Source organism: Dipodomys spectabilis, unplaced genomic scaffold (assembly GCF_019054845.1).
Source record: "Dipodomys spectabilis isolate Male_0828 unplaced genomic scaffold, ASM1905484v1 ptg000297l, whole genome shotgun sequence".
NCBI lineage: Eukaryota > Metazoa > Chordata > Mammalia > Rodentia > Heteromyidae > Dipodomys > Dipodomys spectabilis.
The window spans coordinates 2,914,014-2,936,543 of record NW_024870974.1 but is presented as its reverse complement, the minus strand read 5'-3'; the positions used below and the strand labels follow the sequence as shown (position 1 = coordinate 2,936,543).

General features: G+C 45.9%; 2 protein-coding genes across 5 annotated transcripts in view; one reads left to right on the top strand and one right to left on the bottom strand.

Annotated features, from left to right (window-relative positions):
* The window catches only part of Hadh (hydroxyacyl-CoA dehydrogenase), a 36,083-nt gene extending 33,320 nt beyond the window's left edge, over positions 1-2,763 (top strand). The window contains exons 7-8 of the mRNA XM_042701759.1: positions 639-755; positions 1,933-2,763. Of these exons, the coding sequence (XP_042557693.1) occupies positions 639-755; positions 1,933-2,051 (236 nt within the window). The 3' untranslated portion in view covers positions 2,052-2,763. The remainder of the gene's footprint in view (positions 1-638; positions 756-1,932) is intronic.
* A 10,073-nt stretch (positions 2,764-12,836) lies between these two features.
* The window catches only part of Lef1 (lymphoid enhancer binding factor 1), a 108,721-nt gene continuing 99,027 nt past the window's right edge, over positions 12,837-22,530 (bottom strand). For 2 of the 4 annotated variants that reach the window (XM_042701847.1, XM_042701849.1), the window contains one exon: positions 12,837-14,018. In XM_042701847.1, the coding sequence (XP_042557781.1) occupies positions 13,939-14,018 (80 nt within the window). In that variant the 3' untranslated portion in view covers positions 12,837-13,938. The remainder of the gene's footprint in view (positions 14,019-22,530) is intronic. The other 2 variants (XM_042701848.1, XM_042701850.1) reach the window with 1 other exon arrangement.

Sequence of the window (22,530 nt, the reverse complement as noted above, 5' to 3'; positions counted from 1 at the left end):
TCCTGGCCCCCTCTCCGCTGGAGTCTTCACCCTTCTAGAACAAGGCCTTAGGGCTGAGGGTGGTTTGGTGAAGCCTGGGGAGCTCTCTGTCTTTGCTCACAGTGCAGGTCAGCTCTGCATGTGCTTTAGCACTGATACTATGTGGTTTTGCATTTGTACCTTCTACTCCTGTTATGTCACGATCACTTCAGAGGGCTGTCTTGCTGAGTGTCTAATTTGCAGTATATACAAAATCAGAAACTGTGTGTGGGTGTGGGTGTGGGTGTGGGTGTGTGTGTTTAGAGCCCATTTAGAACACAGAAACTTGTCGTACTACTTAATAGTTTAGTAAATGACTATGGATCTGGGGAATTCGAACCTACCAGAGTAGCCATTGTTCCCAGGCACAGGGCTTTTTTTCCCTCTCCATGAACCAAACAGCAGGGCTCCACAGTTCACCTCATGGCACAGCTGCTTTGGGAAGCATATGAGCTATTTGGCACATGCCTCTGAGATGCGATCTTACCCAAGCCAGATACAGATTCTAGAATTGCTCTACATGAGCAACTATGTAAAATTCTTGCAACTCTAGGACTGACGCTGTGGCAGGGAGGATTTGGGGTGTTGGCACTGACTCTCTGCCACCTTTTTCTCCTCAGGGGAAGCATCTAAGGAGGACATTGACACGGCGATGAAGCTGGGAGCTGGGTACCCCATGGGTCCATTTGAGCTTCTTGACTATGTGGGGCTGGATACCACGAAGTTCATTTTGGATGGTAAGAACTGGAATCCTTTGTCATCTGTGTTTAAACTGGATTGCATCTATATTCCATAGTTTGAACTATGAATTGTTTGAAACATCATAAGGAATCTTAGACTTTCCACAGTCCTCCCTCACTAGGTGTCTTCATATGTCTCTTGCTATAATAACGTACCTGTGGCTGGGTACTTCATAAAGAAAACAGGTTTGTTTGGCTTGTGATTCTGAGGGCTAGAAAGTCTATAAACAGCCTGGTGCCTGAGCAAGGGCTCCCCTGACAGAGAGGTAGAAACAGCTACATGCAGGAGGTCTGTATGTGTGTATGGAATGGCTTGGCTTTATAACAGCCCACTCTCTCAAGAACTAATGTAGTCAAGCCCCGCTTCTTAAAGGTTCTACCACTTCCACACCGCCACAGTGGGAAGGCTGCAGCCCATGGTCCATTGGGGAGCAAAGCATATGGAAACCATAGCACCAGGGTACAGTTCAAGTCAACAGAAGGAAGAACGTAACCTTTATTTATGTTTTCAAGTAATTACAGATTCCCAGGAAGTTGTGAACATAACACATACAGGTCTTGGGTACTCTTCACCCCCTTTCTCCACTGCTTACATCTTAGAACCAGTACAATATCAAAATCTGTAATGTGACACTTGTGCACTGTGGCATTTGATCACTTTGGTTTGTTTGTATCATCTCTGTGGAGACCAAGATACTATGACCATTTAAATGTGGCAGTTCCGAAGACTGGAAAAAGATAATTCTTAAGACTGGAGCAGTGGAGCTGATGTAGTTCATGATTCATGTGTCACACACGAAATTATGTGTTGCCGAGAACTGGTGTCCTGGTTGAAGATGCAGAAGCGCAGTCAGTGGAGTTTAGGTTTTATTTACCTTATGTTTTGAAAACTAACTGTACTACGTCCTTCATGCACCCAGCACCTCCACGGAATTGGGAGCCTCTGTATGATTTGTAGGAAGAAGATGGACATCTAGGACCACAGTGGCGATGGACTGCTAGCAGCACCACTAGGTGGCAGCAAGCTGACTTGAGGCCCATGTTGGTTGCACCTAGGGAAACTCCATAGGAAACTGCCCCAAACCCACCCCCATCAGAGTAGGGAGTGCCCCAGGACATCCCTGGACATACCAAGCTCAAAGTAAGCCCAGTTCTTTGTGCCTTTTCTCCTTAGGATGGCATGAAATGGATGCAAAGAACCCCCTGTTTCAGCCTAGCTCGTCCCTGAATAAGCTGGTAGCGGAGAAGAAGCTGGGCAAGAAGACTGGAGAAGGGTATTACAAATACAAGTGACCCCAGCCTCTGTGCTTCTATCAAGACCTCCGAGGGCTGGGGAACTCCCGGGTGCTCAGGCCCACCCGCCCACAGGGCAGGAGCTCTGCTCAGCCAGTGCCTTGCAGCAGAAGCTGCTCAGTGTGCATCTCAATGTAGTCTGTCTGAAGTAATTGTCTCACTAGTTGCAGTAATAACAGATTCCTCTACTGAGAACTAACTCCCTTTTTCAGTATATTTTCTTTCTGGATTTTCTATAAAGCTGGCTGTACCTTGGTGCCTTGCAACAAACACTTTTTGAATCTTGCTGTTTACTTAGCTCCTTGCCTCCCTTTGAGGGGAGAGAGCCTGCTGTGTTGAGGAGTCGTACACATCATTGCACCTCCCTGGTGCCTCAGGGCAGTGGCCAGCAGTGCCCGAGTCTCGCTTTTCTCAGAACAGTTTGCCACCTGTACCTTTCAGCCTTTCCATACGTTCTGGGTGAGACACAAGATGTCGTGTCTTTATTCAGCTCATCATGGAGACAGCAGTTGGATGGGTGGGAAAGCATCTGTGCACCTGGTCTGCAGGAAGGTGTCTTCATGGAACTTCAGAGCCACGAGTCTTACTCTTACGTTTCTCCTTCTCTATGGGAAATCAGTGCTGCCGTCTGCCCTAGGAGTTGATTCTACTAAACACAGTCTTTTAATCTGTGAAAATTTGAATGGAAATAAACATGGGTAATTGAAAATTACAAACCGCTTAACTGATTATAAAAGTTAAAGGTTGATCATTTCCACTGAAGCTGTGATTTTACAGGGTACCAGTGATGCGGGAGGAATGGCAGGAGGTTTGTATGTGAAGTCTGCCCACAGCTGGCCCTGGCACATTTCTTACATTAGAGTAGCCAGAAGGGCACACAGAGTGAATTTTAAGAAACATCTGTTTCTTCTTTGCCAGCAAAGTGAAATAATGTAACATAAGCCTCTTTTAATCACTGGCTTGAGAAAGCATCTTCCACCGTAGCATTGAGGACACTGGAAACCCTGAGGTCCAGTGGTCTCATTAGCAGGGAGCTAACAAAATGTGCTCAAGGTCACCTGATAGCTTATAGCAGAGCCCAGATCAGAGCTAGATTTTGATGATAATTTTTTTTTTTTTAAGTAAACTTGAAAACCTCCGATCTAAACTTTTAGACAGGACTTTTCCCAAAATGAGCATTCTGGTTTGGTGTTTGGGACTACATTTCTAATGATTGATTTTTCTTTTTACATTTTATGATTAATAAAGGTAGGTGTGCTAATTATTTTTAGAAGTTTGTATTGCAGAGTACACATATTTCTACCATACTCGAACTTGGTTTAGAAAACTTTTAGGCGTGTGTGTGTGTGTGTGTGTGTGTGTGTGTGTGTGTGTGTGTGTGTGTGTGTGTGTGTATGTGTGGTCCTGGGGTTTAAACTCTGGGTCTTGAACTTTTGGGCACTCTGCTGCTGAGCCAGGCCTCCAGCCAGCTTGTAGGCTATTCCCAAATTGCCCTGTGCTCTTGACCTTTCACTTGATACCTGGCCTGGGGGCTTCCTCACTCTGAGCGAAGTGTGTATAGGGCCCTGGGTCCATGACCATGCGAAACAGCTGAGCTCTTTCTTGACTACCAGGAAAAAAATGCGTCAGTGGGACTCTCAGCAGTGGGGTTGGGTGGGAAGGCAGATTCACAGCAGTCTTTCTAGCTGGCATTTTTTAAAATTTATTTTTTATTATTATAAAGGTGATCTATAGAGGGGTTACAGTTCCCTAAGTCAGGTAAAGAGTACATTTCTTTTTGGACAATATCACCCCTTCCCTTGCTGTCCCAGTTCTGGCTGGCATTTAAAACACACTTTAAATCCTACCAACTAGTTAAAAGGCCTAGATTCTGAACTCCTTTTAGCATTTCCATAAAATCATTTACATGTACTACACTTGAGAGGGACTGACCAGGAAGGGCTTTGAGCACCCTCTTCTTAAACCTTGGACTTGAAGGGTGGCTCTGCCAGGGAGCGTGAGCTGTGTGATAGGGTCTAACTCTCTGCATTCACACACAGCCAGCCACGGCTTATGTAGACACACGTGCTAATTAAGCTTTCCCTCTTTGTGAGTTACTCTGATCATACCTGGGAAAAAGCTTCCACCTTATCCCTCCTTGATCTTAATCTCCTTAACATTTCAGCCTAAGCAACCAACTTAAGTCTACCAAAAATGTAGGGTGTGGCTATAATTTTAGAGGACTAATTTTTGGTAAACATTGATATTAAATAATATAAAATGTTTTGAACAATGGAAGCATTACTATATTTTTTTAAAACCACGTCTTTTTTTTTTTTCCAATCCTGGGGCTTAAACTCGGCACAGACACTGTCCTTGAGCTTCTTTTGTTCAAGGCTAGCACTCTACTACTTGAGCCCCACACTGCTTCTGGCTTTTTCTGTATATGTGGTACTGAGGAATCGAACTTGGGGGCTTCATGCATACCAGGTAAGCACTCTACCACTGAGCCATCTTCCCAGCCCAACACAAATCCATATTTTAAATGGATTCTATTCTATTCATTCTATTTGTTTAATTGGTCTCAAAAGTTTCATCCATTTTTACATCTATTTTAGCCATTTTGTCTTCACTACCATTTTGAAACAGCAGAACAAATGTTTAAACACGGAAAGACAGAGAAGCTTGTGGTGGATCCTAACACAATATTTTCCTCACACTCAGCAGCTGTAGCTGCTCTAGGATTACCAGTCTAGTTAATACCATGGGTTTGGGAAAGAGCCACACATGGGGTCTGGCCCTCAGCATTAGTGTTTTTACCTGTGTGTACTAGGGGTTTTGTGTATATCTGGGCAAGTTGGCCACCATGCTAGGACCTGTCCCATAAGGTGCCAAGCATGGGGGGTGCTGGGTATGAAATATGGACCACAATCCCCAGCACAGACCACATTGTGACGGAACTTAGTCCCCTTCCAGAGGCTAACAGCCAAGGCTTACACCTGGGGAAGGAGCTGAAGATTGAAACAGGCCTGAGCCTTGTTAAGAGTCTTACAAGGAAGCTCTTGGGCTGCCTGAACCGGAAGTCCCCTGCTGGCCCTCGTAGTCAGCCCCCACCACTGCTCAGGAAAGCCTGGGAGAGGTACTCATCCGGGAGAGTCGGAGGCGGCGCAGGACACGGTGGCTGTCCCTCAGGTTAGTGCGTTTTATGCATGTGCTAGAGACTGAAAAGCATATAGATAGGATGAGAGACTCGGCCAGCTCCTGTTATGTGTGGTAACGGAGAAGCAGGTGAGCAGGAGAGATTTTAGCGGACACTTGGTGAGCGTCTAAAGTTTTCTTCCGGTCAGAATTGGGTCAGCAGGTCTCCAGAATGTGCACTGGTTATTTCAGACAGGGAACAGTAGCAGAAATGCCCTTAGGGGTGACACAAATTCCTGATGGTGTTGACTTTTGGTAGAGGAAGGGCAAGGCCGCCATAGGTGCCTACAACAGCGATGCAGGCCGGTGTGACCAAATCGTCCGTCATTCAGGTCACTCAGCCTTAGCAAGACGCTTCGGCCTTTTTTTTCTGTAGATGTCCTTACTAAATTGTTCTCCAGAAATATGGTCTGTTTGAAGGCATGTGAATGAAAGAAGGGGAAAAGCTCCTAGAAGAGCGGTCTTGTGCTGTCTTCTTGTGAGGCGCTGATTGCCTTGGAAATGCCAGGTGGAGAATGTTCTCTGATGGGGCTTCCACAGCCATTCTGGGAGAGGAAGACTTGTTTGAAACTTCTTGGGAAGGTTTAAGTGACTGGACTCTTTAACTGCCTCCCTGGGATGCCCTTAGCTTCCACGGGAAAGGGGTGCAAAGCGACCACTCCTTTGTGATAGGACGGACGTCGCTGGCATAGAAAAGCCATTGGTGCTGAGTCTCTAACACAAGTAGAGAACTGTCTGAGACACACTTGGCCTAGTCTGAGCGCAGCACTGGAGCTCCTGATGGGTTGCGCCACGGTTTTACAATGGCGTCAAATCCTAGGGTAAAGGAAGGTTGTTACTACGGAGATCTTTTTTCTAGTGTCTCCCCCTTGCTGAGTGTGTGCATGTGAAAGGAGTTGTTTTTGCTAGTTTGTAGCTCCCATTTACTTCTTGCTTCTTTTTTTGTTATAAAGGTGAGGTACAGAGGGGTTACAGTTACGTAAGTCAGGCAATAAGAACATTTCATTTTGGACATCACCCTTTCCTTCGCTGTCTCCCAGTTCTTCCTTCCCGTGCCCACTTACGAGCTGTGTAGTTCATTTTCAACAGAGTGTCTGGTATGTCCCACTGCTGCATTTGTTCACCCTGGCTCTCCGTTTATTAACGTCACAGCTAGCCCAAATGCAGAGAGGTTAGAGGTGGCATATTTCATGGATGCGATTATAATTTGCGGTCCCCACAACGTCCCATTGGGACTCTGCATAGCCTACGGTTGCTGGCGACACCAGACCTCCCCTTGTTGTGATTGACGGCATCATCTCGTCTGAGGGGCTGTCTAGAGAGAGGGCAGAGAAGAGTGACAGTGTCAGCTCATTTGGGGTAACATTTGGGCAGCCAAATGTGTCTCAGCACGGGTGAAGGCCTGACAGGTGTGAGCGTTCTAGGCCTGGCACCCCGCTGATGGGAACTGACTGAGAAGGGCATCAGGCCCAGTACATTCCAGAGGGCGGCATGTGGCGAGTACGTGCGCTTGCTGGCTGGCGGGCACCTCTGTGCTTTGGTAGATTCCTCAGCCAGCACCCTGCGGCCCTCGTTCTGGGAGGTGTGGAAGGGCGGCTCTGGTGCTGATGGAGGGGTCAGGCTGGATCTGGAAAACATTGTCTCTATCATGGCGGTACGGTACCTGAAGTAACCTACCTCTAGGTCCATTTGTGGGACTCTATCTTACCTCATCTTCCTGATGAGAGAAAATACTATTACGCACAGCACAGTTCAGTGACTCCACCAAGGTCAATTCCAAGACCAGTTAAGGGTGGAGAACATTTTCAATCCACTCAGCCCCTTGGACTGCCAAGAGAAATAGGATGCTGCAGGACTACTCTAGGCACTGTCCACAGCTGGCAAACCCATTTCCTACCTATTTATCTCACGTGTAAATGAGATAAAGACTTTTTATCTGGTAGCCTCTCAAGCTAATACCAATAAAGAAAATTACATGAAATCCCAGGATTCAGGAAGTGGAGACTGGAGGCTCAAGAGCCCAAGGCCAGCCTGGACTATAGGGAACTATGTAAAAAAAATCAAAGTGATCCACTGATAGCATTCTTGGGCATTGTGTAATCCAAAAGATTACACACTAGGATACATTAAAGTGACTTGTACAACCGTGTTCATTGCTGCACTAGTCTCCATAGCCAAGGTATAGGAACAGCCCAGGGTGTGTGTGGGTGTAAGTGTGATGGAGTTTTACTCATCCACCAGAAAAAATTATAAAATGTCATTTGCAGAGAAATGGGTGGATCTGGGAGAAAAATTGATATTAAGGCTCAGATGCAAAAAGATGCATATTTTCTCTCGTCTGTGGAAGTTAGATCTAATTATCAATATATAAACACATACAGGATCATGCATACACTCACGCACACAAATGTACTAACAAAAGAATGGTATATGCAGGAAATAACTCCAATCATGTAATTCCTCTAAACAACAAACCTACAATCTAAAAAAATTAATACCAGGAAGCTGGAACTTGTGGAGAGAGGGGGCTGAGGTCAGATGAGGGAGATGAATAGAGAAGGCTAAGAGAATGCAGTGATAATAATCCGTGCATATATTTGAACATAGAACTGGGGAAATTGAGGGGATGGGTGGAGTTGAGAGAGATGTGGGAAAATGAGGAAAGGAGTGACACTGATCAAGATGCATTGCACTGTAGGGCGCCCGAGGCTCACATCTGTAATGCTAGCTACTCAAGAGGCTGAGCATCATGGTTCAAAGCCAGCCCAGGCAGGAAAGTCCATGAGACTCTTATGTCCAATTAATCATCAGAAAACCGGAAGTGGAGGTATGGCTCAAAAGTGGTAGAGTACTAGCCATAAGCAAAAGCGCTCAGGGACAGCGCCCAGTCCCTAAGTTCAAGCCCCATGACTGACCAAAAAAATATGCAGGGCTGGGAAATGTCGCTTAGTGGTAGAGTGCTTGCCTTGCATGCATGAAGCCCTGGGTTCAATTCCTCAGTACCACATAAACAGAAAAAGCCAGAAGTGGTGCTGTGGCTCAAGTCGTAGAATGCTAGCCTTGAGTAAAAGAAGCTCAGGGACAGTGCCCAGGCCCTGAGTTCAAGCCCCAGGACTGGCAAAAAATATGTGTGTATGTGTATGAGAGAGAGAAACTGATATGTTGAAAACCTGTTTATAGAATACTTAAGGATACTCTTTTTAAAACACCAAAAGGTTAAAAAAAATTAACCAACACACCAATGTGGATGGTCCAATAATACCTGCCCAGCTTGACTAAGAACTTCCTTAATCTTGAGTTCAAAAAACAGGATAGTTGGGAATGTAGCTTAGTGGCTAGAGTGTTTGCCTAGCATGCATGAAATCTTGGGTTTGATTCCTCAGTACCATATACACAGAAAAGGCTGGAAGTGGCACTGTGGTTCAAGTGGGACAGTGCTAGCCTTGAGTAAAAGAGCAGCTCAGGGACAATGCCCAAGCCCTGAGTTCAAGCCCAGGACTGGCAAAAACAAAAACACAAAACAGGATACGTTTCCCCAAAGTCCAGTGTTCTACAGCTGTACATGGAAAAAAAATAAAAGGTCTTTTTTTTTTTTTAACCTGGACCAACCAACACACTTTCTAACAAGTTACAAAGGGGAAATTCATTTCTAGCCTTTCCCTATGTGCTAGACGTCTCCTTTGCCAGCCTCTGTGCCTTTGCCCAGGCAGCTATGTGTTCTGGGGGCTTTGTGGGCAGTGCCCAGAGATGGGCAGTGGAGTGTGTCCAGATCTCACACTCCATATCTAGGCTTCCCCATTACGCACTTGCTTCCTAGTGTAAGAAAACTTTCCAGCTGTAATCCTAGCTACTCAGGAGGTTGAGTTCTAAGGATCACAATACAAAGCCAGCCCTGGCAGAAAAATCCCCTGAGACTCTTAATCTCCAATTAATCACTCAAAAACCAGAAGTGGTGCTCTGGCTCAAGTGGTAGAATACTAGCCTTGAGCACAAAGAGGTTCAGGGACAGTGCTAAGGCCCCGAGTTCAAGCCCCACAAAAGAAGGGGGAAAAAAAGAAAAGTTTTAAGTCTAAATTGTCGTGCAGGGGAAAGGATATCACACGTACAGACAGGAAACTACTTGACAAAAACAATAAAAACAATTTTCTAGTGTATAGTTGTTTGACCATAGCCTATTGGCATGTGTCCAGTAAAAATGTATGAGCACATTGATTACTTCTGCTTTCATTTATTATAATTAGTGATAGGATCTTGCTGTGGAACCTATACTGGCCTTGAATTTGATTACAGGTGTTCACCATGACATCTGGCTAATTACTTCCTTTAATACCTGTTTCCTGTGACCCATGCAACAGAGCTGATAAGCATCATTAGCACTGTTTCTTCAATAATGGGAAGAAATGGCTGGATTTCACTTGAGTTTTCAAGTTGGTAAGTTATTAATTTTGTTAGGCCTACTGTGTATAAGGTTGATTCTAAGTTGATTTATGCTACTAGTACTTACTTTACAGTTACAATTTGGGGTCCCCTTTCCTCCCCCTTTCTGATTCATTCCTGGCTTGGCCGCAGAATTAGATAAAGGAAGTTTTTCCATTGAAAGAGCTGCAGAAGTTTACAATAGCAGCTGCTAGAATGGTAGCCATGAATATCAGTGATTGGTTTATCAGTCTGTATAAGTGGCTTTTATGTGTTTTGGACTTTTTTTGCCAGTCCTGGGACTCGAACTCAGGGCCTGGGCACTGTCACTGAGCTGCTTTTGCTCAAGACTGGCACTCTACCACTTGAGCCACAGCACTACTTCTGCCTTTTTCTGTTTAGGTGGTACTAAGGGTTTGAACCCAGGGCTTCATGTATGCTAGGCAAGCACTCTACTACTAAGCCACATTTCCAGCCCATAAATGCATTTAGAATCATATCATTCTGTTCATATTAAGGAGCTAGCTTCACTGAAATGTTGCAATTTGTTCTTAAAAGCATTTAAAGCTTTGCAAATGAGTAGATTTCATGAGGCAGCTGTCAAAACTCTCCAGGCTTCCATGGATGCAATAGCGCAGTGCTTTTCACTTGCATCTCAAGTTTAACTATAAATTATTAGTTTCCTTTGAGCTCATGTGTGGAGTCTCTTCCTGTGGTAGAAGTAATAAGAAAGTTGTTACGAAACTGTGATGTCACGTGGAATTCAGATTTTTCTGTTGGAGTCACCCATTACTCCTTCACGACTTTTCTTTCAAAAGCCACACCAACCTTGTGTTATTGCTCACAGATCTCTTAATACTGCTGCAGCTTTACACCAAACCATGGGGGCAAATGGCTGCCTCCCAGCCAGGGGTAGCCACGTGACAGTCAGATGGCCACGTCTAACTGAACAGGTATTGTCAGCAACCCTAGAAACACAGCTCAAACCAGGAGGAAAGCAGCTGCTCAGGAGGATCGATGTCCCAGCTGTGACCTCAAAGGCTCAGCCCCCAAAGAGCCTGCTGCTCTACCTTCTCCCTGGCACAAAGTTCTACTAAGTTTGCCCCAGGAGAGGGAGCTAAGTCACAGACAGGTTCCACAAGCAGTGGATAGAAGTCACCATGTTTCTTGGTGATGGCGGTGTATGTGGAGTCCCGTCTTAGTACTGCAGTTTGGCAAACACTGCAAAGCCTGGCCAGTGATCAGTTGAGGAAGAATTACTCTGGATAAAATAAGGAAACGTTGAAGATTGAATTTGTAGAACAACCCAACTCATAGGCCACACTGTCCATTTTCTCCAGCATTACTTTTATTTATTGCTGGTTGTGGGGCTTGAACTCTAGCTCAAGGCAAATGCTCTACCCCTTGAGGTACAGCACCACTTTTGATTTTCTGGTGGTTAATTGGAGAAAAGAGTCTCATAGACTTTCTTGCCCCGGCTGGCTCTGAACCATGATCCTCATGTCTCAGCCTCCTGAGTAGCTAGGATTATAGGCCACCAGTGCCCCGTATGGAGCTGGAACTGTGCTTGAATTCAGGGCCTTAGGTACCCTTTAAGTTTTTGGCCCAAGACCAGTGCTCATCCCCTTGAGACACAGTGCCCCCTTTTTTTGGGCTGGTTAATTGGAGATAAAGTCTCACAGACGTTTTTTCTGCCTGGGCTGGCTTCAAACCAGGATCCTCAGATCTCAGCCTTCTGAGTAATTAGGATTACAGGCATGAGCCACTAGTGTCCTGCTCACTATTTTGTAATGGGTTCTAAGACCCATTAAAAGAAAAGTTGAATGGGCTTTGGCCAAGCCCTAGCTCTCCAATTTATATCCTACATCTATCTATTCCTGATGAACGACGTATCAATAACTGCTTTCTTTCTAAAACCCACGAGAACTACCACCTTCTCATTCTCCAGGGAGGTAATCCTGCAGGGTCACCTCCCCTAGAACTTGGGTGACTTTTCTAATTCTTTCTAGAAGACCATGGTAGCAGCTTCAGATTCTTTCACTACCCGATTCATGTACATTAAGACACAACTTTTGAATGAAGTTCTAACTAGGTCTGAATATGAAACTTTTTATAACAAGTAGGTCCCCTTGAATGCAGTCTTTTTTCCTGGTTCAAGTTTAGGACTAAATGAAGAGGAATTGGAGAGGTTCCAGAGGACAGTAATGAAAATGATTAAAGCACTGATGATGAAAGGTTGAAAGAATTGGGATTACTTAGCCTGGAGAAATCTGAGGGGTGATTTAATGGCAATCTGTAAGTACGGCATGGGGATGGTTATTATAAGTATGGTAGCCAGCTGTTTCCCAGCTGTACTGTTAAGGTTAAAAAGGGAAAAAAATAACTAGAATTTCAGGGAAGGATTTAAGCTATGCCAGTGATATCAGTGATCTCAAACGAGCCCAAGGGGTGGGCAAACCATTATGGAAGGCTATGAAATAAAGACATTTTTAAAGTATAGAGTTTCTGCTAAATCAGATATATGCAAGAAGTACAAAAGCTTATGGTAAAAATGAATATAAGCCCAAGGTTGGGAAAAATGCTGACTGTGGGAAATGGGTCTGGGTGACCAGCTGCCTTTGCTACTGGACCTCATGACTTGGGGAGTCCAGGATGAGGCCCAGCAAGCTGTGAAGAGGAAAGGTAGCTGGAGAGCAGGAGATGGAGATGTCATGGTGTAATTTGTGGGGCTCAGGGAGCAAGAGAACCCTGATGTTTGGACCCTATTTTCTTATGTGACTAGGGCTCAAACTTAGGGCTTCATGCTCTATCTTGGCTTTTTTGCTCAAAGCTGGTGCTCTACCACTTGAGCCAAAGCTCTACTTTTGGTTTTAGCTGATTAATTGGATATGAGTCTCTTGGATTTGGCTTCTTAGGTTGGCTTTGAACTGGGATCATCAGGTCGTCTAGTTACTCATGGAGAATACAGTGACATGAACACAGCACCTGGCTTGACCTTGCTCTTTTTATACCTGGCAAGAACGCAGGCCCAGAGAGCATGGGAGGTACCCTTTCTGACAGGTGGTGGGGTACAGTGCACCCCCAAAGGCTGAGGAGACTTGCGGAAGGGTATCCTTACACATAGCCAAGCTCTGGCCAGTGGCTTCCGTTCATAACCAATTCTATCTTCTCAGGAACTGTATTCTTAATAAATTGACACTTTTAAAAAATGTTTTATTACAAAGCTGCTTTTTAAAAAATGCTCAGCACGTTAACTGAAACCGGGATGACAAACAGGAGATGACAGTTCAGAGCAAAGGCTGTGCCTTGCTGTTTAAAAATAATGGGTTACATCAATGCTCATCTTAAACAACTGGCATAAAATCCCACTAATTGGCTAATAAAAACAGATACAAATACAGAACATTTAAAAGTAATAACAATTCAAGTGCTGGGCTTTTTTACAAGAAGGGAGTGAAAAGGAAAACATGAAAATGTTAACTGCTTTGCTGCAAATATTTGTTACGGTTTATCCTTGGAGGAAAAAAAATGTTAAAAATCAGGAGAAAAAAAAAAAGTAATCAATCTGCCGACAGAATGGATCTGGCTATGATGTTTATTTAGCTCCATCAAAGACACAGCTCTTACAAGAACACAGGCCACTAGGTACAGAGACGAGATCTCAAAAAAAAAAAAAAAAAAAAGGGAAGTCTCAATTTTCATTTTGTTTTTATTCCAAACTCCGGCCTTTGTATTTTATTGAAAAACTCAGAGCTAGCAACATATACAACAAGAAAAAATAAAACTAAAAAAAAAAAAAAGTAAATTAAAAAAATTCAAGTTAACAAAAAAAAAAAAAAGCAAACATGAGATCGATCTTGCACTATTAAATAAAAGCTTTACGAGAAAGAAAGCGGAAGGAAGAGCTTGGGAGCTCTGGTAAGTCCTGCGCGGGGATGCTGATGCTGCTGTGGGTTGCTGAATTCAATTCCATGTGGCAGGTAGAGTTGGCCAAGTCACTGTCCTTGCTGGAGGGGTGACAAGTATGCACGCGAGGTGCTCTGGGAAGTGCATTCAAAGAAAAGGAATGAAAAAGCCGTTCAGCTGACGGGTGCCTGCTAGCATTCTCATGTGCTTTTTAATTTTTTTTTTAAAAACCTTATGTTTTTGGAACTTGGCTCTTGCAGTAGATAGAAGGGGGCATCGGCAGTGATTGTCTTTATGGAAAAGCGTCTCTAACAGCAACCTTAGTTGTCAGTTGGTGTCAGTGCTCCTTCAGGGTCAGCTGGACAAGCCGTGGAGACAGTCTGGATTTTCAACAAGCTTCCATCTCCAGAAGAGGTCCTGGGGTCGCTGCCTTGGCTTTGCACGTGGGGAATGAGCTTCGTTTTCCACCTCAAGAAGGAACAAATGAAACGCAGTTAATAAGAAATGTGCCACGGGCCTTTAAGAACTTCTGCGCGCAGTGTCTGTGCATTTCACCACCTACTCGTTGCTCTGGTGATGGTTCTAAAAAGAATCACCCCTTGGCAGCCCAAACTCCTCAGCATACATCATGGAACAAGGACAATGCTTTTTGGCTCTGGCTCCCTGCAGTACAGTTCTGAGCAAACAGGTATTAAGGAAGTCGGGTCTTGGTAACAAATGGAAACAATAAAAATAAAACTCAGGAGGAAATGGCCAAACTCGAATTTGACACAGGGAAAGGTTATTCTAAAGTGTTATGCTTGTTTTGGCCACTGTGGGGAGCTCTTGCACGCCTCTACAAGACTAAAAGCCTTTCATCATCCAGTGCACCTCAGAGCCCAGGTAGAGACAAGCCCAGCGTAGCAAGTGCATGTTCTGGTCTTACAGTCCCAGGAATGTACATTTCTATTTTCAGATCTTATATTCCTCATCTTCATAACAATTAAAATCTCTATGGCAAACCTTGGAATGAACACTCCCAAATGACTTGGAAAAATGATTTTCATAAAGAACTTCATATATTGAAAAGCTTTCCTGGTCTGAGCTTTAAAAAAAAGTAATTCAAAGTAAAATGTAACTTCCTAACAAGGAGAGATGGAAAGCAAACGGCACTTTGAAAGTTCAGATACTTTCAATCCAGATAATAGTCCAAGCACTTCTCTTTCCTTGGGACCTGGTGGGCTTCGAGTTAACCCTCAGTCTCCCCTTGTGATCATGGTCTCCTCAGAACTAAACAAAGTCCTCCTTTAAAAGATTTATTCTGGCTGAATCCTGGTGGCTCATACCTGTAATCCTAGCGACTCACGAGTTTGGATCGGAAGATCAGGGTACAAAGCCAGCCTGGACTGGAAAGTCCATGGAGACTCTCACCTCCAATTAACCAGCAAAAAGCCAGAAGTAGAGCTGTGGGTCAAGGTGGTAGAGCACTGGCCTTGAGCACAAAAAAATCTCCCAGACCCTCAGTTGAAGCCATAGGACTGGCACATACAAATACTCTGAATAATAGTGGGAACACTGAATGCTTTTGAAGTGAATAGAAATTAGATGAAAAATGAAACTGAATTTTTTTTTAAAGGAAGGAAGTCGTCTCTAAAGCATTTGCATGGCAGAGTACTGTATGTGATACAATGCAGGCACCTGCCCCACGCTGAGGGATCTTACAAAGTGCAGGGTGAACAGTGAGCCTACAGTCACCACCAACTCTGTCCCTCAAAATGACTGACCTCAACTGTGAAGAAACTTCATATACTTGCATATACTTGGGTGGCATTCAGCTACTGGGAGGAAAAACATAAAATGGGAGCCTATCAGCCACAGAATGTTCTCACCTGAGTCTTCAATGGTATTTCGGGTCTTATTCTGCAAAACTAACCTTTCCCTGTTTAACAGGAAAACACACTGTAGCGCCATGAGGAGTTGGTTTTGGTTTTTGTTTTTTTTTAACAAGGATACAAATCCTTAACACAGCAGATCAAAGAGGTAGGAAGGACCTAGGTTTCCAAGCAGACAGGAACAGGACTCAAGCAGAGACTGGGCTGGGCTGTAGGGCACCCCACAGATTCTTATTTACATTGTACTTCTTGCAGGCAGGACTTCCAAAGGCTTTGGTCTAGCTTGCGCTTCCTGGCCAGGTTTTCCTCTCAGACTGACCTGACCATGTGCAGTTTCCTAACAAGGACTACCGGGTCTGAGCAAGCTGCTGGGTGGCCGGCCAAAGGCAGCTGGGACTATTTGCTGAGAGAGACTGCCTGTCCCTCTGTAGGTGTGTCCCCAACTGATACCCTTACGTCCTGAGATAGAGCTCACATGGCCCTCTTTTGGAAGCAGGCCTTGGACACTGCCCATCTGCAGTGCCTTGCTCCATAGTGGAGTCCTTGTCTTTACTACCAGAACTTTTCCTTCCTTCTTGAACTGACTGCATTGAGTTCACTAGGTCCAATGGCTCCGCTCCCACCTACTCAGAAGGCTGAAATCTGAGGATCGTGATTTGAAGCCAGTGTGGGCAGCAAAGTCCATGAGACTCTATTTTCAACTAACCACCAAAATGCTAAAAGTAGACCTGTGGCTTAAGTGGTAGAATTCTAACCTTCAGCAAGAAGCTAAGGCCCTGAGTTCAAGTCTCCCCCTCAAAAAAAAGCATCCCCCCCAAACGAAAAACCACCCCATGGTGATCAAGACAAATAAATATGGCTGCCCAGCAAGGGCTGGGCTCCAAGCACAGGTGTGATTTGTCTGGAGAGATCTTCACAGCTGCTAAGGAAGTCGCTCCCTTCTTTCTACACCCATGATTTTGTGCCATTTGCCACCTTCGCGCTGTTCGCATCACTCTGCAAATCCACTTGACGAGCTGGCCTAAGAGAGCTGTGCTGTGGCCTGCAGAAAGAGACTGATTTCCTCCAGGGTGCTTTCAGACCCATGAACTGTGCCTTTAAAGTGGTGGGGTTCTCTTCCTTCCTGCTCTACAAGGCCCAATTGTCCTCAGCCGCTTTGCCTGAACCCAGAGGTCAAAGCCAGGCAGACCAATTCTTACCTTCAAATGGGAGCAGTGGGGCCTGCAAGCATGGCTTTGCAGATACAAAAACGGGTCAAATCAAGATTTCTTTTCAAGAAACCACAGGCATGAGGCTCTGGAGTCGGGAGACTTCCCACATCTAAGCCTGCACTGGGGGGCTGCGGGCTCAGGCTGGTCCAGGCCCCGGCAAAGCCACACCCACGTGAGGCTGTGCAATCAAAGATGCAATTACGCCTCCAGCCGCCGCTGGCTTCAAAGGCCGGGCAGTGTCTTACAGATGTGAAGGCTGGGACCCCTCCCAGAAGTCAGCGCTCCGCCATTTGGGCAGTAGACTGAGCAGCACAAGAACCCCCCCCACCTCACCCCACTGGGAGCCCTAGATGCTCTTCTGGACCAAACTCTGCACCAAATGGCCTCAGTGAGTGTTAATGAGCAATAATTTGTGAAGACCTCAGGTGGCGATAAAACATTTCAAAGATTCAGGTGTGGCCCCGCCCCGTGTCATTCTGCTTTTCAGGCCTTAACACCCAATGTGGAAATCCCTTCTCTGTATGTACAGAAGTTAACAAAACCAAACTAGTAAGAGCAAAAGGTGCCAGACCAGTTCATCATGCCGTCCTCCAGCCCAGCCTTCTGGCTGGAGAGACCCCACAGTAGTGGCCGAGAGCAGTCAAGCCGGCCCTCAGTACCGCCTGTGCTCAATGATCACTGCAGCTTTTCAAGGTCACATCCGAGACAACAAAGCTGGTCCTGAGTGACACAAGTGCAGTTCCTCTCCTCCTAGATGTCCTTGCTCAGGCTTGGAGAGGAATCTCAGTGGGTTGTCATCAGAGACCTTTGCCTGTCCTCCTCCAGCGGTTCCCTGGCTAGCAGGGCGCAGGGACCTCCAGGTGGTTTTAGTTAAGTGTGAGGGGAGATTAAGAGCTTGGTGAGAGGTACACAAACAAAACAGTCTAACCTCAAGAAGTGTCTGACAGCAGTAAGGTGCAGTTCATGTCCTCGGTCTGGGGCAAAACTGACCTAAGTCTGTTATCTGAGGGCGTGATCTAAGTTACACATGGAGGAGGGGAAGTGCTGCCTTTCAGAGCGGGAAGAGGCAGGACGGAGCCAGTGAGGCCTGTCCTGCCAGCGGAGGAGACTGGGCCGGGTATTCATAAAGCCATCAGCTCAAGGCAACCCCCGTGTGGCCCAGTGGCCATACCTGGACCAGAGTCTCCTTGCCTTTTAGGTGGGGAGGGAGGGAGGGAGGGAGGGAGGGAGGGAGGGAGGGAGGGAGAGAGGGATTGATCTGGTGACACTGCTGGGCCAGGCAAGAGATGCACCATGCCATCAGCCACTTCAGCGAAGAAAAGCAAAGGCCACGTGAGCTGAATCACCCAGCCCTCTTGCCACTAAACTGAAGCTAAATCACTTTTTGGTTGCTGTTGGTCAAGGGGCTTGAACTCAGGGTCTGGGTGCTGCTCCTGAGCTCTTTTGCCCAAGGGCTAGCACTTTACCACTTTGAGCCACAGCTCTACTTACAGCTTTTTGGTGGTTAACTGGAGGCAAAAGTCTCACAGATTTTCCTACCCGGGCTGTCTTTAAACTGCAATCCCCACATCTCAGCCTCCTGGGTAGCTAGGATTATAGGTATGAGCCACTACAGTCCTGCATAAAACATTTTAGATGCTGGTACTGGGGCTTGAACTCGGGGACTAGAGCTCCTGCTTGGCTTTTTAAGACTGATATTCAACCACTTAAGCCAGAGTTCCACTTCTGGCTTTTTGTAGACTAAGTAGAGATAAGACTCATAGTTCTATCTGTCTGGGCTGGCTTTGAACCATCATCCTCAGCCCTCAGCCTCCTGAGTAGCTAGGATTACAGGCATGAGTGACCAGAGCCTGGCATTACTCTTTTCTTCCTCCCGTCTGTCCATCACTAGACAATAGTACCTTTGTGCTGGTGATTCCAACCCCCAAGGCACCACACCCATGCTCTGTCTGAAGGCAGGGTGAGGAAGGGAACCAAATGTCTGTAAATTGTGAAGCCTCAACTCTAAACTACAAAAGCCAGCTTCACCCACTTGGCACCTGGTATTTGAGAAAAGGAATCATGGAAACATGTGGAGGTGGAGGAGGGTGCATTTTGCTTCTGCAGGTAAATCCTTGATCTAACCATCTGGACTGGTAAGAGCCTAGCCGCAGAGAGGCATATTCCCAGAAGCAGGAGGAGGGAGGGAGGGAGGGGCCTCAGCCCTGCCCATGGACTCAGGTTAGACCACAAGGGCCACTATATGAGCATCTTCCCTTCCCCCGGTATCTAAAGTGATTTAAGACTGATGATGTCGGGCGACTCAGAGAAAGACCTGTGAGTAGGAATGAAGGAATCCAGGGAAATTGTGGGTTTCTACCTACAGCTACACCCACTAAGCCGAGTCGCATCTGTGGGGCTGAGCAGGGCTGGCTCCAGGCCGGTCAGACTCAAATGCCTGACACTCCGGAGCTATGTTCTTAAAGGTGTGAATAAGGAAGCTCTAGAAGCCCAAAGCTCTAGAAGCCCATTTTCAGCCAGGTGCCAGTGGTTCACACCTCGCTACCTAGAAGGCTGAGATCTGAGGAACACAGTTTGAAGCCAGCCCAGGCAGGAAAGCCCATGAGACTCTTATATCCAGTTAAGCACCCAAAGGCCAGAAGTAGAGGCAAGGTGTAAGTGGTAGAGCTCTAGCCTTGAGCAAAAAAAAGCTACAGGACAGTGCCCAGGCCTCAGTTCATGCCCCAATACCAACACACACACACACACACACACACACACACACACGCACACACACACACACACGCACACACACACGCACACACACAGCCTCCCTCCCTCCCTCTATTCCTTTCAACTCAGGCAGGTCTCTTCCAAATTCCCCATCTCTCATCTGAACGGATGGAGGCCTGGGATTTAAAGATAAAGAGCTGTGAATGCAGGCAGCCAGAGGGCCTGCACTGACCATGTCTTCTCGTCCCTCCATTGGGGCTGCCATAACCAGCCATGGGTGTCTATGAAGAAGCCACAGACATGATAGGTAATCCAAAAGATCCTCCAGGAATCAGATGGCATGACAGGGTAGCAAAACTCACGGGGGTTTATAGCACTTCTGGTGGGAAATGAAGTCCAATAGAGTATTCTGTGCATCTCCTTTTAAGGAAATGCAGCATCTTCTAAACAGCAATGCTCCCTGAGAACCAGTAAAGGGGGAAAAAAGATGTTTGTCATGGAGAATGGATCTAAACATGAGGTGAACGTTAGGCAAAAAAAACAAGTGGGAATCTGGCCTTTAGCTTTTCTCCCATTCTATGACAAAGGAGGGGAGGCTGCTGCCAAGTGAACTGCCAGGTAGCTCCTCCAAGCCACGCCCCCACGTGATCCAATGATAAGGCATCTGCCAGGATGGAAAGAAACAGAAGTGTAAAAGCTTCAAGGGGTCACGGGTGTCTCATGCTCAGAACTAGCACTGTTCTCTTGCTACATGGAGCAAGTCGTTTTGACTCCTAAGTTTCATTTTCTGATGGCCGAGGCCACAGGGCAGAAACAACACATTCCAACAAAAGGAGGGGGATCCGTGTGTAGACACAAGGAAGACGCAGAAAAATTGAACAAAGCAAAAAGCACGTGTGTGCTGCTCCTGGGGCTTGAACGCAGGACCTGTCTTTGAGCTTTTGTGCGCAAGGGTAGAGCTCTACCACTTGAGCCACAGCTCCATTCCCGGCTTTTTGGCTGGTTTAAGTGGACATAAGAGTCTTACAAACTTTCCTGCCTCGGCTGGCTTTGAACAGCACTCTTCAGATTTCAACCTCCTGAGTAGCTGGGATTACAGGCATTGGTGCCTGGCTTGTAAGAAGCGAATTTTGGAGATTCCATATTTGAAGTTATTGGCAATAGCTGTCCACTGGGTCATATACATGGTTATATGTCTATATACTGTGTGATATGACTGGAATGATGGCATGAAGTACTAGGGTGGAGATAAAATTGCACTGACAGTGATTTTAGTTGGGTATCAGTGGCTCACACCTGTAATCCTAACTACTCAGGAGTCTGATCAGAGGATCGTGGTTGAAAGCCAGCCCAGGCAAAAATGTCTGTGAGACTCTTACCTCTAGTTAACTACCCAAAAGCCAGAAGTGGAGGCGTGGCTGAAAGGGTCAAACACCAACTATGAGTGGGGGGGGGGGGGAAAAACCAAAGCTTCAGGCTCTGACCTCAAGCTTTAGTGCACAAGTGTGTGTGTGTGTGTGCACGCACGCGTGCATGTGCATGCACACAGTTCTGAAATGCAGGTATAGCTCTGATAGTGCTTTAGATGTGCAAAACCCTGGGTTCAATTGCTTGTACACCAAAGGGGGAAAAATCATCGATGTTTTGATACTTGGATGAACTTCTATTTTTTGGAGGAGGTTGGGAAGCAGGGAGCATCTGTGACCCCCTAAGGGGCATGTTTCCAAATTTCAGCTAGCTTGGTGAGCAAAGCATTCTATTAGACAAGTTTTCTTCAAGATAAATCTTTCTATTCTGTAAGCTATTTTATTTAGGACGTTGGTTGTAATTCAATCTCATGGGCAATTCAATCTCAAAAGGGCAATTACAGTGTAAATGGTGCACTGCATGGGGGGGGAGGGGTGAGTAAGCCTCTTGAACTTCTCTCCCCTCATGTTTGTTAATGACACTTGCTCAAGCCTTAGTATTTCAGGGTCCATTTCCCTATTTCGACTTCACTGGTCCAGCTGTACCACTATTTTCCTTGGGGTCCTATGGTAAACTAGCATGTATTATTTCTGGTATAGTTTCTGTTGGTATCCACAGAAGGATTTGCCCCAGTTGTTTATATAAAGCGGTATAGTAAGGCAGGGCATGGTGGCGCACACCCATAATCCCAGCTACTCAATGAATTTGTGTCACTCTGGGCATATGAAGTCACTCTGGGCATATGAAGTTATGGAGACATATCTCAAAAATGAAACAGAGAGCTGGAGTCATGGCTCAAGTGGTTGAGCATTTGCATGGCATTCCTGAGGCTCTGGGTTCATTTCCATCTCGTATGATATACATGATTACATAACTTATCCTACCTCATATAATACATATGCTTATCTTCTTGGCACTTTAAGTCATTTCCAGCGTATTCCTAATTCAATGTGACTGTTACACTGTATTTAAGAAAGGAAGGACTAGGGCTGGGAATGAAGCTTAGTGGTAGAGTACTTGCCTAGCACACATGAAGCCCTGGGTTCGATTCTTCAATACCACGTAAACAGAAAAAGCCAGAAGTAGCACTGTGGCTCAAGTGGTAGAGTGCTAGCCTTGAGCAAAAGAAGCTCAGGGACAGTTCCTAGGCCCTGAGTTCAAGCCCCAGGACTGGCCAAAAAAAAAATGGATGGATGAGAGACATAACCAGTACAAATGCAATCATCACAGGGCTGACTACACAGTGTACAAATGAGATTCAAGGTGAGCCATGCTCAAAGGAGTGACAGAGCCGCAGGCTGCCCAGACCTGATACTCGCACAGGTTCAAACGTTCTGATTTTACCCTATATTCACACCCACACCCCCCCACACACACACCAAAGTGTTAATCCACTTTTGGTTATACCTGCAGGTGCAGAATTTATAGATTTCAGAACTCTGATTAGGTCTTCAATCTAAAGACTCCTATGAGAGTAAACAAAGAACCCGAGATACATGCTTCTCATTGTTTTACCCAGTTGGAGCTTGAACTTAAGGCCTGGGCACTGACCCTGAGTTGCTTTTGCTCAAGACTAGCATGGTACCATAAGCCACAGCTCTACTTCCAGTTTTTCTGGTGGTAACTGGAGATTAAGAGTCTCATGGACTTTCCTGCCCAGGCTGGCTTCGAACAATGATCCTCAGATCTCAGCCTCTTCAGTAGCTAGGATTACAGGTG